This window comes from Protopterus annectens, chromosome 6.part0, assembly GCF_019279795.1.
Source record: "Protopterus annectens isolate FY-2018-M chromosome 6.part0, PAN1.0, whole genome shotgun sequence".
Lineage (NCBI taxonomy): Eukaryota > Metazoa > Chordata > Ceratodontiformes > Protopteridae > Protopterus > Protopterus annectens.
Window position 1 is genome coordinate 1158038522 of NC_056737.1, and position 19506 is coordinate 1158058027.

At 40.7% G+C, this 19506-nt stretch overlaps 1 protein-coding gene across 1 annotated transcript in view; it reads right to left on the bottom strand.

Moving 5' to 3' along the window:
* IFIH1 (interferon induced with helicase C domain 1) overlaps positions 1 to 19506 on the bottom strand; it is a 2457004-nt gene that overhangs the window by 1076709 nt on the left and 1360789 nt on the right. The window contains exon 12 of the mRNA XM_044074778.1: positions 6782 to 6931. Coding sequence (XP_043930713.1) covers positions 6782 to 6931 — 150 coding nt within the window. The remainder of the gene's footprint in view (positions 1 to 6781; positions 6932 to 19506) is intronic.

The following is a 19506-nucleotide window of genomic DNA, read 5'->3' on the forward strand; positions in this document are numbered from 1 at the left end:
TCTGGCATAGGGTGTTGAGCTAAGAGCTCAGGGACAAGGGTTGATTGGTCAGTTCCAGTGTTTCTATTTTACTTTCATTTTGTGGTATTTAAATCCAGCATTTGCATGGCTTTGTGCTTGTTTGCCCACTGCGCAACACCACTTTGCTGTTTTAACCTGTTGCGAGGTATCTCAGTTGCATTTTTCCCTTACCAGCAATCCTGTGTGAGTGAGGCCCTTTCCTGCAGTTACTGTATTGATTTTATCCAGCCTTACCCACACCTATAGGTACTCTCCTCAAATAGTACCCACTCTACTATCCCTGACTTCTCTTCCACAGATTATGATAACCATGGACAGACGATTTCCTATGGTTTCTCCTGCTAGTCTGGTTGATAAGGGCATCCTGAGACAGTGTAGCAACTGTCTTATGTACACAGACAACCCTCTACTACTATCACCTAGGAACACAATATGTGAGACATGCAATCACATTAAGGACCTAAAATCCTTGCTGTCTCAGTCACAAGCCAGTACATCTGGCACTGAGAAGGTTGTCTGCACAAACACTATAAACATCACACCTCTAACACCACCAGAACACACTCCTACATATGCGGGGGTTCTCAACAAAAACATACCTACACAAAAAAGACCTCCAAAGCAAACACACACACATATCACAACCCACAGCAACAAGCATCACACATAGTAGACATGTCTGTGTCTCACAGCATCTAAGGGCCAACCACAAACCCAACATACTAGTCATAAGAAACTCTATCGTGAGACAGACATATGTGCCCTTCACCAGGCTAGACAAGGAGAAAGTCACAGTATGTCACTTGTCAGGTGCTAGAATCCACCATAACACGCACGCACTCAAGTCTCTCAACAACAAGTACTATTATGACTCTGTCATAGTCCATGTTGGTGTGAATGACTTGAGACATACCTCTCTGGACTATATGAAGAGAGACATGATTGAGCTCACTGAATATGTGTCCCAGGCAGGTATCATCCAGAATGATACATCAAAACAACAGAAAATGACTGACTTTAACAACTGGCTTAGTTTCTGGTATCACTCCAAGGGGATCCAGTACCTGACAGCCTGGGAGGACATGATTGACAGACCACGATGCTTTGCCAGAGATGGCCTTCATCTGTCTACCCTGGGATTTAGGCTTCTGTCAAAGGCTCTTGCCTTCTCCATAGTGCCTTTTTTAGACAAAGTCAACAGCACAAAATTACCAACATGAAAAAAGACCCCCAACCATGACTCAGGACACCCACTCCACCTATCTGGACTTATTTGAATCCATCAAGATTCAACCCTCTACCCTGATCCTGGGTGACTTTAACTACCCAACCATAGAGTGGAAGACCTACTCTAGCCCAAACATGAACGTTCATAGATTCCTCGACTTTGTAAATGCCAATGCATTAGATCAGCTGGTCGACACCCCTACGAGGGGTGAAAATATCCTGGACCTGGTCATAACCAACATGAGTAGCCACTGTAGCACTCCTACAGTGTCATCCTCCTTGGTAAGATCCGACCATAAAGCAATCAATTTTGAAGTCACTATCTCCCCTGCCCCCCCCCCCCCGGTCAGGGTCAAACAAAAAAACTTTTCCAAAGCTGACTACAATCTCCTTAGAGCAGGTAAAAGCAGCTTCACAGCCACCATCCCTTCAGCTGGAACTAACACTAATGTCCAACCTACACCAAAAAACTATATGAGCACCTACATAGCTGTATGGACTCAGCAATACTAGACAGGACCAAATCACCTTCCTCAAGGAAGAGTAAACCTGTCTGGTGGACAGCAGCAATAAAAAAACTCTGTAACAGAAGGAAAAAATTGCTGTCTAGGGCCAAGAAGGAGCAGGTGCCAAGTTGGAAGCAATCTCTCCTTTGTCTGAAGAAACAAATAAGGTCACTGGTGAAATCCTCTAAGGTTAACTTCGATTCCAAATTGGTCACATCCACCAAGGACAATCACAAGGCCTTTTTCACATATGTCCGCAGTCTCAAAGGCAACACCCAAATCTGCTCTGAACTGGTGGTAACTAACACCAGATACAAACACCATAGATATAGCCAACCTGCTGGCAGACAGGTTCAGTGAAAACTTCACCCCCTTGTCCCCCCATCAGTAAACCAGGACATCCCCAGCATCTGCCTCCCTCCCCACATCAACAGGAAACAGGTCCTTAACGCCCTCTCAAAGGCAAAAAATACAGTCTCCATGGCACTCAATAACATCCCTGGCTGTATCCTACATGAACTCAGGCATGAGCTCTCAGCTCCATTAGACACCCTATTCAAACAAAGCCTGAGCACCAGTTTCATCCCAGCTGAATGGAGGCCAGCCACTGTCATCCCTCTACACAAAGGTTGAGTGCCCACTGACCCAGGCAATTATAGACCCATCAACCTAACTAGCCTGATCTGCAAGGCCATGGAACGCATTATCATGGACCTGGTCATCACGTCTAACACTAATAGTGGCAAACAAGATCTGAGGTACTTAGGAAGGGTTCATTATAAGTAACAGAGAAGCTTGAGAGCTTTTTGGTTAAAACTGGCTACTGTTAACGACTGAGTCAGATCCGAGAGATAGGATCTAAACCCATAGACTGAGGACAGAATGAAAATTGACAACATCAGATTTACTGGGTTTTTTTTAGCTTTAATGAAAAAAAGGAAAGGGTCCCCAAAGGAGCAAGAATGAGACAGAGGGGGAGGAAACAGCAGCGAAAATGCTAGAGTAGAAAAATACTTATCTAAGTTTTTTTTATAACCAAATCAGCTACTATGCACCAAGATCCATCAAGCACTTACAGCAGCAAACGAGATCTGGAGTACCTCATTCCTTACATAAAGGATTATGGGGGGGAGGCAAGTGAGCATCAGATCCAAAGCTGAAAAGCGGCCAAAGCCAGATCCAATGGCAGATCCAGGACCTACATGTTGAGGAATGGATGGAAAAGACAACATCAGATCTGCAGATAAAACATTCCTTATACTTTCACAATTTGAACAAACTTTAACATATGAGCCTCACCATTCAAATTTCTGAAAATCGAAGATGCAGAAGTATCTAATTTTTCCCATCTATCAGAAAGTGTAGGATTAGAATTAAGTGTTTAGCAGGAGTGGGATCAACTAAGGCTACAGCTGCTGGGTCACACTTGTATAAAAACTTAAAAGACTGAGGAACTTTATACATTCTATCTGCCTTTTTAGGGGCAGCTCAAACTGGCATCATCAGAACCAAGAACAGTAAAAAAAAGTCTTTTGGCTTTTCCCGGTTAGGGGTTGCCACAGCGGAACTCCGGTCCGCTAATGATTGGCAGTGGATTTTTTTTATGGTGCCGAGTTGCCACCCGACGCCCAACCTTCAAAGAAGGCACACTCATTCAAGCATGCACCTACTAGAATGTCTTTTAAACGTCACTCAACTGCGGGGAGGACATGCAGACTCCACAGAGAAGAAACCAAGAACATTAAATAATCTGCAGTTTTGTGGATGTTTCTCTTTAATTTGGGGAGGGTTTAGCGCTTGTTTGGTGCCTTTTTTATACATAAAAGGATTTCCTTTTTACTGTTCTTGGCTCTGATTATGTCACTTTGTGAAGAAAGTGCTTAACCAACAGTTTTTTCTTGTGCTACGGTGAATAAAGTGTTTTGCGTTGCTCTTTGGACTATTCTAAGTTCGTTTTTTGTTATTTTACTGAGGTAGCATTGTCGCCTCACAGTAAGACGTTGTCCTGTTTGATTCTCAGCTACAGCGTCTTCTGTGTGGAGACATGCGTGAATGGGTGTACCTTCGTTGAAGGTTGTGCGTCAGGGCCGGCAACTCTGTATGTAAAAATCTACTGCCAATCATTAGCGGACCGGAGTACCGCTGTGGCGATCCCTAACCGGGAAAAGCCGAAAGACGCAACAACCTAAAGAAAGCTGAAACACTAAGAAGGACAATTTTTGCAAAAATCAGAACAGAAATAGTGGGTACATCCAGTTGCCCTCTCTATGAGTGCAGAACCTTTAGGATCATGTTTTGACTGAATAAAGATCTGAGGTATTGTAGGGACAAGATTGAATTGTGGATGGGGAGGAGCTTGAGCCCTGGATCCAAGAGATTTAAAAAGGCACCAAGGTTGGATCAGAACCAATCCACACAGTTGGATGGAAAAGACAGCATTGGACAGATAAATAATCTATTTTATTTATTTATTTATTTATTTGTTTATTTGACATTTGTTAACCGGGTTGGTCCAGCTGGGCAGGAGCCCGTTTTCAGTGGAGACCGAGGAGAAAAGCTCCAATTACAAAAACAATTAGGATAACATAGGTAACAAAGCATAGACAGTACCATAACCAATTATAACTCACATAACATATTAATACAAATTATAACTCAAACATATTCAAATTACAGCAAGAGGGTTTTTTCAAAGAAATGAGTATATGAACCCCTAATGTGTTTTTTTTTTTTTTTATGTACTAAAACAAGTTATATACAAGTGATCAAATAAGAGATATACAAGTGAATCTGAATTCATTGCATAGGCTTTGCAGGAAGGTATAGGTGCTTTCAGGAGTTCAGAGGAAAGGAGCACCATTTGTATAAAGGAGACATATCAGGTAGGTTCTATCTAATTTTCTTTAGTATTGTATGGCATATTTATTACTTGGATTTTTTTTTTTGTTTTATTACTGATTTGTACCAGTATTTTACTAAAACATATGCTTATGCATTCACTATACAATCACTGTACTGTGTTGGATATTGTGCTAAGTCTTAAACAGTGCTATAATCTCCAGGGTGGATACCTCACTTCACTAAATGTAAAATATCACAAAATAAAAGCTGATCCTACATTCTTATTTAGTAGAAGAAGATGAAAGCTACTGGATTTACAACATAACTGGCCTATCTTTTGCAATCGCTATGCTATTATTCAAACATGGGGATGTCACTTTCATTAACAAGCAACTCAATAAAGAAATACTGCTACTGCTTCATAAAAGGAAACAAAATGAAAGGGTTATTTTTATTGTGTGCAAAACTCTGTGAAGGACAGAGTTAGTTGAGTGTTTGTGCCAAATATTTCAGATGGTACTGAAATTTTTTGTAGCCTTATGTGAAATATAAGTACATACAGTTTTTAAGTTATGATTCCATTAGAAATGTGAAACAGCATAAGCTGGGTGGTCTGATTTTGGTTTCAGAATATATTTCAAGTCACGTTTAATAATCTATGTACACAGTTCTAAACTTGGCGTAAAAGTCAAAACAAGTAATTGCAAATAATAACTGCTACATTTCATTTCGATTACTAAGTCTTCAATATTTATGATACATCATGCTTATTGCACATTTAAAAAAGCACTTTCACAAAAATGATAGCTGCGAGACTACAGGTAAACTGTGAAACAGACAGTCACAGTTAGTTAAGTTTTGGGATTTCAAAAATAAATCCTGGAACACCAAATACAACAAGGTAAATGTAACAGAGTCTTGACATGAAGGTGCTTATCCTCTTACATAATTTTTTCTCACTTCAAGGTTGTAGCACTGTGATATTTTCAAAATAATTGCAGTTGTGCTGGCTTTGTATTCTGAGTTCTTGAAAGCTCACGTACTGAAATTCCAACATTTGCTTAACAATAGTTCTTACTCTACCCTAAGAACACAAGTAGTCAGTTACAGTAACTGTTTGTAGGTTCAAATGTTTCTACGAGGTTAGTAGGCTAACAGCCTTAGAGCCCTTATTAGCCAAGTCATATTTATCCTGGGTTGCCCCAATTGTCGGTGGTTAAGTAAGTGAAGTTCACAGAGTTAAGGGTCTGTGGTAGTTAATACCAACTTCTTCTGTCCAAGAGGGTCATGGATGCCACCCCAGGAGTGAACTTGTAGTCACCATTCATTGATATAGGTTGCGTTTGAAGAGGGTCAGGGAAGGGCTCTGTCAAGATGTGGTTAATTATGTAAATGTATCTGATAAAATCAAAATCAGTAAAACAGATCATCACGGATAAAGTTCATCAAAACCTGTACTGCATGTAATTACATTTCTACACTGCAAAAAATAACTTTACACATTACTGACTTTTTTACTTAGACGTTATCAAAGACTCTTTGACTTTTTCTAGGTCATTTATGCCCATTGTCTGCTGACCATAATGCCATCCCCAATCAGACTCACCCCATTCTTTCCTCCACACAAATGAGGAACCCCACTACCATATGGAGTGACAGCCAGCTGAGGCAGTTATCATACCAGCAGCCATGGGGTTGCTGGTGTTCTCCCTAGCATCCGTGTAACTGGCAGTATTTTTCCTATAGGCCTAATCCCAGCCTCTTAGTGACAAGAAACAGCCACCCCCATCACTGTAGTGACATACTACAGCTTCACTGAGTGCACTCTCTTGTAGACTTGCTAATGAAGGCTAACACCAAAGTGTTGGCTTTATGAGTCAAAAGACCTCCCCACCCCTAGATGTTCTTTAAAATGCTGCTCTTCCTCCCAGGAATTGTGGCAGCTTTGCATACTTGCTTTGCCCATTCCTCCCCACCATGACAGACACAACCATTCTCACCTGCCAGCACTATAAAACGCCTCAGCAGCTAATCAAACATGGGTCACCTAGGCAGTAGCAAGTGCTTTATCCTTTGAAGCCACTATTGCTAAAGACCATTTGTCTTCAGTGAAGAGCCCTGTAGAGTATGTCCTGAAAATACAGTTTTCATTATTGACCAATACATCTTGCATTTTTTCAGCTTACCTGTAACATTGCAATTTCATTGGTTACAAGACCATATCGTATAACAATATTGCATTCTTTGATATCCAAACCTTCTTCCGCTACAGTCGTTGCGATAAGTAAATTGATTTCTCCAGTGCGAAACTTACTGAGTACTTCACGTTGTTCGTTCTGTATTAAAATATACAGACCAAACAGAATGTTTACATTACTAGAAATAAAACTCTCAGAAAAACTACCATTAAAAATGCCTACTTTTATTGGTTAATATTAAAATTACATCTAACATAATTATATTCATAACACAAATCAGTTGTTTTAATATGAAAACAGATAGCTGTTTATAGGACATTTACTTTTAATCACATTTAATCAAGTTGGCTTATTAAAAAAAAATGATAACTCAGTTTTAAACAAAGAACCATATGGCTATTAAAGAAGAAAGTTATTTGAAGTTGTACTTTCCAAATGTTTAAGTTTCAGATGTATGAAGTCCAGGCTGGAGTCATAAATCTTAAAAGAATATTGGTAAGCTTAGAAAATACATTTGCAAGGGTGGTTGATTGGTTGGCTAAAGACTGTTCCCAAGAAGATCAGCTTTTCTGAAAATAAAAGTTGTGAGGCAGATTGTCTAAAAAGGAAATTTCAACAAATTTGCAAAAATAAATAAATAAATAAATAAATAAATAAATAAACAAACAAACAAATAAACTTTTTTTTCTTTGAGGGCTTTACCCTTACAACCCAAATGGGTAAGACACTCTGAATTCTCCTAAAGTACAACTGACTCTGAATATACCACCTCAGGGAAAGGAATAAAACAACTTCTGAGAATCACCAGGTCACAGAATCAGATGCAATTATCTATTTTTTTTTTTTACATAGGTTATAGAAATGAAAATGATGTACTCACCATAATGTTAGATCCATACTGTCTCATTTTCGTCTGCTTCAAACATGTGGGAAAAGAGATACTCTAGATCCACAGGTGTTTGATGGGAGCAGTGAGAAGCCAATCGCCTAGATATGGGAAGACCTGTATCCCTAGAAGGCACAGGTACACCACTACAACTGTCATGACCCTGGTAAACGCCCTGGGGTCTGTGGTGTGACTGAATGGCAGAGCTCTGAATTGCAAATGTTTGGCTTCCAGCCAAAAGCGGAGATATCTCCTGGAGTGTTTCGCTATCTTGATGTGATAATAAGCATTCTGGTGATCTAAAGAGCACATCCAATCGTCCTTCCTCAGGACAGGAAAAATGCTGAACTGTAACCATCCAGAAATTTGTCTGTTTTATGAATGTGTTCAAGTGACTTAGATCCAAAAATGGGTCTGAGGTCCCCAGTCTTTTCTGGCACTAAAAAGAATCTGGAATAAACTCCAGATTCTAACTGGCTGCAGGGGACCGAGTGGGTGAATTTTTTTTTTTAGCAGTTTTGAATATTTCTATGGCTAACTCCCACTGATTGGGTGAATCACTCGAGACTTTCTTTTTCTTTTTCGTTTATGGCTGATGGAAAAAGGAAACTGAGTAACATCTGGATATTATCCTTAGCATCCACAAATCTGAAGTTATCTTTTACCAGGATTGACGGTGTAAGGACAGACATCCCTTGATTGCCTCCAGAGTGCAGCAGTGGGCAACTGTTCAGGGATGATGAAAGGCTTTCTCTGAAAAGGGACCTCAAAGGCCTTAACTTTGCAGTGCACCTCTGTCTCTTGGACGTCATCCATTAAAACTGCCTGCCCCCCTGCCATGGGAAGGTCTTTCACCTTGTGAGTCATGGAAAGAATTCTGTGATTTGTGGAACCACATCTTCTTTCCCGATTTCTGTTACTAGAAAATCTTCTTTGAGGGGTGGAGAAGGTGGAGCTGTGTACTTCCACTGCAGAGAGAGTCTTGCTATTCTGTTGACTCCTGGTAAGTGTATCCTTGACTTTGGGTCCAAATAAGGTAGACCCATCATGGTGGCATTAATGAAGGATGACTTAAAGCCTTCCGCAAAATCACAGAGTTGCATCCAGAGATGTCGGCACATAGTGATACTGGTACCTACTGCTCTGACTATGCCATCAGTTGCATTTGATAGCAGCTGCATGGCCATATTAGAAGATGACTGCAGTTTGGAAAGCTGGTAGTCCATTGTCTTCTAAGCATCTGCTGGCAGTATCACTGACAGTGTCTTGGTGTTCTCCTTTGTCAAGTCCCTCTGTAATCTTGTAAGGTGAGCAAACAGTTAGCGATCTAAAGCAAAATGTTGCTGATATGCAAGTCTGCTTTCCATACCTATCCATTGCCCCAGACTCTCCATTAGAAGGATGAACACAAGAGCTTTCCTCCAGTACCTCTTTACTAGTGGCTGCTGCTACCACCATAGCATCTATAGGCGGACCCTTACTCCAGTGCTTCCTATCAGTAGGGTAGACTTTGTAATGGGCTCCATCAAACTGGGATTCTTCCACACCCACTGAGCCATTAGATCTATGAGTGGATCAACTGGGTGGTATCAACCAGATGAAGGTGGTCCACAGCTAAAAGTCTCCAAGAATACCGACTCATCTAGGGAAGGGTCTTGGGGTATCCAATCCCCTCTCTGTTTCATTAATTCTAGAATGTCTCCAAAGGAGACATCTTCAGAGAGGGAGTGTGGGAGCCCTCTCCACCCTCTACGCTAGTATCGTCTGTGAAAGACTTGGGTGACGAGTCCAGACATTTCATCTTGCATATCCATTTTCTGGGAGCACCTCCTGGGGCATCAGCAGAAGGGCCAGAATCAGACAGAAAACTAGTAAAGTAGATTTCCTCAGAAGTTCTTGGTGCTGACAGTCCCTGTACAACTGGATGCAGAGAAGAAGAAGCAGACTGCAGGTACATTTGGGTGGAACCGAAATAGTAACAGCCTTGTCTTTGAAAGATGCAAAACCCTTTCAAAAGCTTAAAATAACAAGGTTGCTACAGGTGCAAATTATTATCTCCGCTGTGAATAAGAAAAGAAAAACTCAGCACCAGCAAACCTCGGTTCTGAAGCAGATCTCAGTCCCAAGCTGCCTACAGCCAAGGCCCTGAGGGGAAGACATGACTCCAAGAACCTCGATATTGAATCACTCCCCCAAAACTTGGCTCCAAGTCTTATCTTCATCCAACAGTACTGGTATCGAGAAAGACTGGGATATAGTCATAGTCAAAGATGCCAGGAGCTCTGATGCCGATAAAGGAACTTCAGTACCATTCGGTTCCAATGAACCAACAACCAAAGATTGGATCGGTGCAGATTCTTGCATAGGGGGCAGTTAAGATGGCCAACAGTTGGCACCTTTCCAGGGGACGGTGCAAGGATAACCACAAGGTATATCTGTGTCCTCAAAAATTTCCTCATCATCATCCTGTCAGCGTCAATCTTTGTAAGGCTTCTACATGACCGAGAGGATGATGCTACTGAAGAGGGTCTAGAGTATCACATTTCCCACATGTTTGAAAAGATGAAACTGGACAACATTGGATCTTGGCAGGTAAAAGGAGAAGACTATCAACTTGGGATTTCAAATACTGCTGATGATGCGCATGCTGATTTGAAGTTAAGTATTTCAATGATTCAGCTTATTAATGTGAGCAGCTTTCATGAGAAAAGATGAGCACGGAATGTATATGGTCTTCAACAAATAAAATTATATATTTTATTAATACAAAAAACACTGAACACCCAGTAAGATGTACCCACTTATGAATCATCATTGCTTCACTTTAATGCATTTCTTAAAAGCATGCTTATAACAGATTCTAATGTAGCAGCTGAAGTTCTTCAGATTCTTTATTAGAATATAAATTATAAACTGCTGCAATGCATATATGCATCACAGATAATAATATTATATTTGTTACTGCTGATTCTTTAGGTCCTAAAGAATTAATGCATCATAGGATCGTAGGAGACTACTAGGCTATCGACCAGGAGGTCATTTTAAGCCTAGTCATTTTACCCAGTGTAATAACTACGAATATGCTAGTCAATACCCAAGACTACATTTTCTAATTTATATTTTAATAAAGAATCTGAAAAACATCAGCCGCTACATTAGACTTTGTCTTAATACTTTGTAACCATAAGAATCAACATCAGCCTTTCAAAGGCATCAGTCTACGATATGTGCCTTTTCTAATGCTTTTTCTTCTATGAGAGTGTAACTCGGAGAAAAAAGAAGTTATGTACTTACCATAACGTTCCATCTGTGTCATCCATTTTCATTCATTCTCAGCCTATGGGTCCGGATCCTATCCTCGGATTTCACTCGGCCATTACCCTAGCTTGTGGTCTCTGATAAACTCTAGAGCTCCTTCCCAACCCATAATGCATCACTCCTAGCATCCCTCAGACTTTGTTTGCAAATTGAAAGGAAGACCATAAAGGAAAAACTATTAACAAAGTAAATTATATAGTTAATCTCAGATAAGGGAATGTCATTCCCCCATGAACCAATTATACAAATATGGAGGGGGATGCCATATTTGGAGGTGAACACAAGAACAGCAGGGTCTTGAAGCCTTTTGCTGCTCCAGAAGTTAGACATTAGAAAAGGAAGGGGGTTGGTGGGTAGGGAGTTGAGGATGAATGAAAATGGACAACACAGGTGGAACATTATAGTAAATACATAACTTCTTTATCTGATGTTGTGAATTTTGATTCAACCTCAACCTGTGGGGCAGATTCCCCAGCTATATGAACCTTTGGATGGACTCCAAGGGCTGATATTACTGGTAAGTTTGGGCCAAACTCCTCCTGGACCTGATATCTAAATGTGATGGATGATAAAGGTATAAGGATTTGGCCACGCTGTAGCTGTACAAATATCATTCATACAGATTCTGGTCTGGGAGTACAGTGATGGAAGTCGCAGGTATGCTTAAATGATCTTTTTATGGTTTTGGTAAGGAAAGTTAAGTCCTTTGTTATAGATAAAGGAAATGCCACCAGTCAAACCATCTGGTTAGGATCACATTTGAGATATATTTGTCAGCCTGTTGTGTCTGAAATGTAAGACTGGATGAACAGATTTCCTAATGTCTTATATATGGTGGTGTAGTTAGGAATGTAACTGTCTATGTCCAGCTAGTAAATGGAACAGGTATACTCTCTTATTTGTAAATCCTTGCACCATCTTAGGAAGGAAAGAATGGTTTGTCCTCAACATGGCTTTATCCTTCATTTTTTTTTACATCTAGATGCAGGTTTACAGGGGGAAAAAATTCAAGATTTATAGCATCAAATTTGTTTGCATGGTGCAGCAGAAAATTCAGTAAATGGCATCTGTTAAATTAAATATTCACAGTATTGTGAGTATTTGAGAGGAATCCTACTTAAAAGTAGATATAGGTGTGAGTTGAAGTTTGAAAAACTGTCTCTGCACTGAGAGAATCTTCCTCACTACTATATTCCCAACTTCTTCTGTGAGGCTTCTGGAAGAACAAGTGGAATATACTTATGGAGGTCTATGTTTTTCTAGAAAAAGGAGAAGGTACTTTGGAGAGGACCGGATCAACTGATGCTGAAAAAACGAGTACTAGGCATGTTTATCAAGGTAGAAGTTCCAGTAACAGATGGATTTGGCTTAGATGGTGTCACATCTGACAACGTCGGGTCATATAATTTTGTCTTTCTTGGATCCAAAGAGGTAGTTGGATCATGTAACTTAGTCTTTTTCAAATCCTAAGTTGAGATTAGATCTTTATCAGACCTCTTTAAGAAGAATCCAAAGCCAAGGAAGAAGAAGAAGATGGCTTAGGAGATGAGGTCCTAGACAATTTAGCTTTATTGAATTAACCTATTCAAAAAAACAGTGAACTTATATCCTCATAAAAGGGGTCGACAAAAATTCAAGAACTAAATGAGTCGGATGCTAAGAAGAAATGATCTGATCCTGGTCTACTCCACTAAGCAGCTTTCATTATTCACTTCTGAAGCGTTTCCTAGTAAAGAATCAATGGAAGATAAAGGTATGAGAAGAACCAGCAAAAGGGAGAAAGCAGATTGTCATATTTAGATTAGAAATATCAGGGAGACATGTGCCTATCGAGTGACAGATGGTCTGGATCTGGATCTAGAATCTATTATAAATAAAGGTCAGAGTAAAGGAAAAGCATATTCATAAGTCAGCAAGGTATAATGAGAATGAGTTTGTCCGTCGATTAGAAAGGGGTAAAACCATTTGACTAGGACAGTAGGATCCAAAGGGATTACCTTGTTCTTCTACTTAGCTGTTTGTTAAATGATACTGGGGATCAGGGGAGATGTATGAAATTATATAGAAGCCTGTGGGAGGTATTTCCTAAGAGAAGATTGAAGAAGACAGAGAGAGGGGGAGTGAAAAAGAGTAAGGTTAGAGCTGAATGTGTCGGTCAGTAGGTTGCTAAATCTTTTGGTTCAGTACAGGTGACTGCCCTTACAATGAGTTCTGCACTCAACTAAATAAGCAGGAAACGTGATGTAAACACTAATCTAAAACAAAAGAACTAAACACCAGCATCCAAACAAACTCAGAACTTTAACAAAAACCTGAAGATAAAAACAGTCACAGTTTAGCACTTTCGTCTTATATAACACTGTTTACAACTTGATACTATTTACAACTTAGAAGCTCGCATTTCTATTATTAGTGAACTTAAAATGAGAGCTTCCAAGCTGTAAATAGTGTCATTCATTCTGTATTTACTGTCTCTAAGATTTTGTCTGGGGTTTAGTGGTTCCTGACACCTGAATGAGTGTTTTCGGGGTGTGTTTACGTATTTCCTTTAAAAATTGTTTTTACTTCCTGTTTCATGGTTCTGATGATGCATTTTATATAAGATGAAAGCTCTGAACCGTGGCCATTTTTATCTTCAAGTTTTTGTTTTGGTATAAAACTTCTGAGTTTGTCACGCACTCCCCTAGGGTTCTTGATACCCAGGATAAGTTGAATTCCCTCTTGTTTGTAGATGTACTGAACTATAGTTCACCAAATAGTCCATCACGCTGGCTATAAGATGGGAGGATGGGCAGAAGGACTTTGAATTCCAGCTTCTGCTCAAACTGAACTTTGCATTCCATAGGGGATCAAGAGAAGGAATTGAAAAAGGAAAGAATGGTAATGGCAGGAGAAAGGGAAGTCCCTACTAGTACAAAATATCAAGGGAATCGACTAAGGGCATTACATCTCTGTCCCTTTCCACCAAACCACATCCTTGGAGGACCATTTTAGTTTCAGAACTTTAGTGCTAGAGAGGGAAAGAGAGTTGTAGTGTAGGAACGAGCACAAGAACAACCGAGTGCAACCAAAAACAAAGGTCCCATGTCTCCAGGCTCAGCACGAACCCCAGGACAGACAGACCAGAACCAGAGAAATGCCTCCACAAAACCACAATAGAGTTAAAAAGGGGTGGAAGTTACAAAGCATTTTAGAATTATTTTTCATTATATGCACCTTGCACATAGGTTCACAGGTTCATAGGCAAACTGCCCTTATGGCCCAGTCCAAGCCCAACCAACTTCCCGTAGTGAGATTAAACTCTATACCTTTGACTGCAGTGGTGGTGCTGCGGTAGCATTGTCACCTTACAGTAAGACGTCCTGTTCGATTCTCGGCTAGAACGTCTTCTGTGTGGAGACATGCGTGAATGGGCGTACCTTCGTTGAAGCTTGTGCGCCAGGGCTGGCAACTCGGCACGTAAAAATCTACTGCCAATCATTAGCGGACCGGAGTTCCGCTGTGGCGACCCCTAACCGGGAAAAGCTGAAAGACTCAACAACCTTTGTCTGTAAGGTAAACACTTTAATAATTCGGTCAATCCTCATTTAGACGGGGGGACAAGGCAAGAAGACAGGGACACACTCCCTCAAGGCCAGAGGCTCACTAGAACAATAGGATACTACCAACATAAGTCTTTCTACGGATATGAGGATCGAAACTGAAAAACACATCCTTATTTATGGGATCAAAGGTGCAGCTGAGCTTTCCTTTCATATCTCTCAACTGTACAGATATTTGCAGAATGTCCAGATTTTGCCCATATTTTGGTATGCTCCTCATAAATTTGTGATTTTCTGGATTTTTGTGGCAAATCAGACAGGACTGAGTTCACTAAATAATGAGAGCCATTTAAGTTTCAGACTTCATATCATTCAGAAAATGCATGGTAACACAAAACCTTTTTATTCTAGCAACTTTCTAAGTTTATAAGAGCAACATTTAAAATGTGTCCCTGTTTTTGGAGTTATATCCCTGGATTGTTTTTGGCTTTGTCCAGATTTTTTGTGTTAAGAGGTTGAAAGCTATGTTTTCTTTAGTTCCCTTTTGAGGAATAGCCTAAAAAACAAAGGGGTGAGCTAAGAATCTGGATACTCTAGGAGTTTGTCTCCATACATCTCAATCTCTTAGTGCAAGAAACTTGGACAAAACCTGACAAAAAGAGGGAACAAAGGCCCAAAAATACAGACAGATTTTTAATATTACTCTTATAAAGCTAGAAAGGTGCTAGAGTAACAAAGACTGTGTTAACATAGATCTTCTGAAGGATTTGAAATCTGAAACTCAAATGTAAGTCATTATTTAGTGATTTAAATCAAAGGTCCCGTGTCTCCAGAAATGTGTCAGTGATTTGCCCAGAAATTACACATTTTTTTTGAGAAACAGAACAAAAATATGATGTAAAAATCTGGACATTCTGCAAAAGCTGGACAGTTGAGAGGTATGTGAGTGTCAAAAAGCAACTTCTGGATGAAAACTGACTACAACAGAAAAACAGTGGAACCGTCAGATTCAAGGAAAGTCTTGGATCCAAAGAAAAATGCTACTACTTGATGGCTCCAGATTCAAAGACAGCCTAGTTCTCTCAGAGCAACCAGCCAGCCATCAGATCCTAGGTCCAGGATCTGATCGAGGGAAGCATTGCTACAGACGGGATCCATAGGCGAAAGGGCAGGACTGGAATAATTCTTCCTTTCTTTTCTTTTATTATTATTATTCTGTTTCTTTTTTTAAAGTGTGGTATCAGCCCAGCTCTCAGTCCGACAAGGAACTGCGGCAAGTCAGATCCGAGCACAGTGGATTTGACAAAGGCCATATTAAGCTAAAAAACTATCAGTCCAATCCCCAGTACCAAAAAGGAACTGCAGCAGGCTGGATCGACATTGGCGAAGCGTGGATCTGCAGGAGGTGAACCCTAGAACCATGCAGCTCTCCATGGGCACCACACACTCATTGGATCCAAGGGAGATGAGAGAGAATGGTCGAGATGACCAGAACCGATGGCAGGAGAAATCGGATCTGAAGGAGTCCACACTAAAATCCGACTGAAGGAGGTTGTCTGCAGCAACAGTTGATGACTTAGTAACATCAAATGAACCGACCTCCAATCTGTCGTGGATTAGTCAAACACCTCTGAACAATCCAAGCCCATACAAACAGCCAGCCTTCTGTGAGGAAAAGAACATAACCATTATGGCAACTCTGCTCACTGCTCTTACAATATTTTAATTTCCCGTATTTTAGAAGGGCAGAGTTCTCCTCTGCTGCCCTGTACTTCATATCAATACTTAAAAGACTGAGCTCTTTTATTTATTTATTTGTTTAAATATTGTTCCTGCAAGGCTAAAGTTCAAGAAAGAGCAATAAGGTCTGCATCAACACACATTCTACAAAGGAATTGAAGTCTGAAGCTGAAGAGTAAGGAATATGACCAAAAATCTGGACAACAGACTGGGGTGATCGGAATCGGAAGAGGGTCAGAATGCAACAAACCTCAGATCGGAACCTCTAAAACCTGGCACAGATTACATAAAAAAATTCAGTCTCTCTCTCTTAGGCAAAACACTAAAAATTTAGATCTTTTGAAGGGTCTCAGTTACAGTTTGGGGGACTAAAGCCCCAATAATGCTGCTTAAATAAAGAAATTATTAGAATGGATTTTTTACTTTTCTGTGTGTTAGAATGCAGAGGTTGGATCCACCACAGAAAAAGCATCTTAGTGAACTAACTCTGTAACTAGGAGTATGGTGGAAAGTGCGGTTGTTTTAAAAAGGGAAGTTAAATCTTGTCAAACATAAAAGCGAAAAACTATACAGAGGAAGAAATTTAATTTCAAACTACTGTATTATGAAAAATTTGAACAAACTGGAAGTTAGAAAAGGTATAAAGGAGGAAGGAGATAATATTTTATATATATATATAGTTTACTATTGCAATGACAAAAAGTACAGTTGTGTACACTTACCATAAATGTAGATGTTCGAGTGTATTCACAGTTGCAGTCATCGCATTTGGGTTACCTGCCTGCAGTTAGCCCTCAGGCAGCCTGAATACCAGAGTCTTGGGATTTTTGCGTCGGATGCTGTCGCTTCTTCCATGACGTCAGGTCGTCAGGGGTATAAAAAAAGAAGTTATGTCCTTACCATAACGTTCCATGTGGAGTGTTCATCTCGCCTTGGTTATTACACACATTTCGGAGCCAAACCTCCTCGCGTCGGCCGCCGCATGCAAGCTCTGCATCGAGAAGAAGCTCGAGATCACCTATTACCCACAATCCCCCTCTGCCTTTACCTCAGATCTAGTTTGCAAGCAAACCAGACACAGAGAGCACACACATACCAAAATGTATCTAATGATAAACATATCTATATACATATATATATATATATATACATACCTACACAAGTGTATCATACAATACAACTAATGCAACAGCAGAAGGAGAATACTCCAGACCAGGCACCATATCGAACGCTCTTCCTAAGGGGAGATGAACACTCCATGGAACGTTATGGTAAGGACATAACTTCTTTATGTGAGAGTGTTCAATCTCGCCTTTGTTCTTACACATGGGTAGCGCCCTAGCTCCATGATCCTGAGGAACTCAAGGGAGAAAGTGGAACCAAAGGTTGCCCTATCCCTAGAAACCCTGTCCACTTTGTAATGAGAGATAAATGTATGTGGTTTAGCCCAAGTAGCAGCAGATCGTATCTAATGGTAACTGCATGAGCTAAGGATGTAGACACTGATCTGGTAGAATGTCCTTTGGGTTTGACTGATAACGCTTGATTAGAAGCCTCATAAACGTATGTGATACAATCAGTTAGCCATTTGGAAAGAGTTCGCTTCGTGACTGCTGAACCTTTCCTGTCCGCAAAGCTACAAACAGCTGATCAGATTTCCTGTGATCTTTTGTTCTATCCAAATAAAATCTGAGTTGTCTATGAACATCCAATTTGTGCAACATATACTCCAATTTATTAGAGTGGTTTTGAAGAAGGTGGGTAATTCAATGGACTGATTAATATTATTAGTAGAGCAAACTTTGGGGAGAAAGGATGGATTAGTCGAAGGGATACTCTGTCAGAGTGGAAAATTAAATAAGGGTGTTTAATAGAGAGGGCTTGAAGCTCAGATACTCCTAGCGGATGTAATGGCCACTAGGAAAAGAGTTTTCCATGACAAAAATTTCAATGGGCAATTTGAGGCTGGTTCACAACATTAATTTAGAAAGCAAAAGATTCAAATTCCACGGTGATGCAGGACTTCTGACTGGTGGTCTGATATGAAAGGACACTTTTAAAAGGCTTTACAAAGTCTGTGAGCCATAATAGGCGCACCATTCTTCCACATGATAGTTAGAAATGGCAGCTAACTGCACTCTTAAAGTAGCAGGAGAGGCTCCTTCGTGAAATAATTCTGTCAAGAACTCCAATATCTTGTTCAACGGAGCTAAAACAGGATCCAAATGATGTGAATCAGCCCAGAATTCCATTTACTGGTGTAGGTCTTTGTAGTGGAAGCTTTATGAGAAGCCACTAAGATATTTTGAACCGCTGGTGGGAATCAGACCTGGCTAAAGGCCGGAGCAGCCAAGCTGCTAGATGGAGTGATTCGAGAGATGGGTGAGGGACTCTCAGTAGATCCGCTCTGGGTGCAGCATCCAAGGTCCCTAACGCGGTGATGCAATAGAATGGGAACCAAATCTGACGAGGCCAGAATGGAGCAATGAGGATAATAGTCCTCTGAAGGTTGTTGGCTTTCTGCAGAAACTTTGCAATCAGGGGAAATGGAGGAAAAGCATAAAGGAGACCCGGGGCCAATCGCACCAGCTGCCTCTGGGGACTTCCCCTGGAGGCAAAGTAGCTCCTGCATTTGGCGCTCATTGGAGACGCAAACAGATCGCAGGAAGGCTGGCCCCACTTTGCGAAATATCATGCTCGCAATTGACTGTTTCAGAGACCACGTGAGGCAGCAATATTGCTCTGCTTAGCCTGTCGGCTATGACGTTGGATGACCCCGGATATGCCCCATTGCCAAATTCTCATGGCCTCTCTGCATAGTTGATAAGACCTGGTTCCCCTTGCTTGTTTATGTACCAGACTACGGACATGTCCGCCTGAACTGCAATAGTCCCTAGAGGAAGAAGGCGCTAAAAACACTGCCCTCAACTCCAGAACATTTATGTGCAGATTGTACCCAGATTGGTCCATTCCTTGGACTGTCTGTCCCTGAAAGATGCCCCCACCCTATCAGGAAGCTTATCATCGCGCACAAATGGTAAGTCTGTAGCCACCAAGTTAGGTGTGACTTGCATGTTTTTGTTATCAAAATTTCGTGAGTAAGAGGAAGTTGTTGGAATGACCATTGTGCAAACAGGAGCCATTGTAGAACTCATGTGCAGTCTTCCCAGTGGTATCGAATGAGAGAAGCTGCCATGAGACCCAATACTTTCAGAACCAGCTTTGCC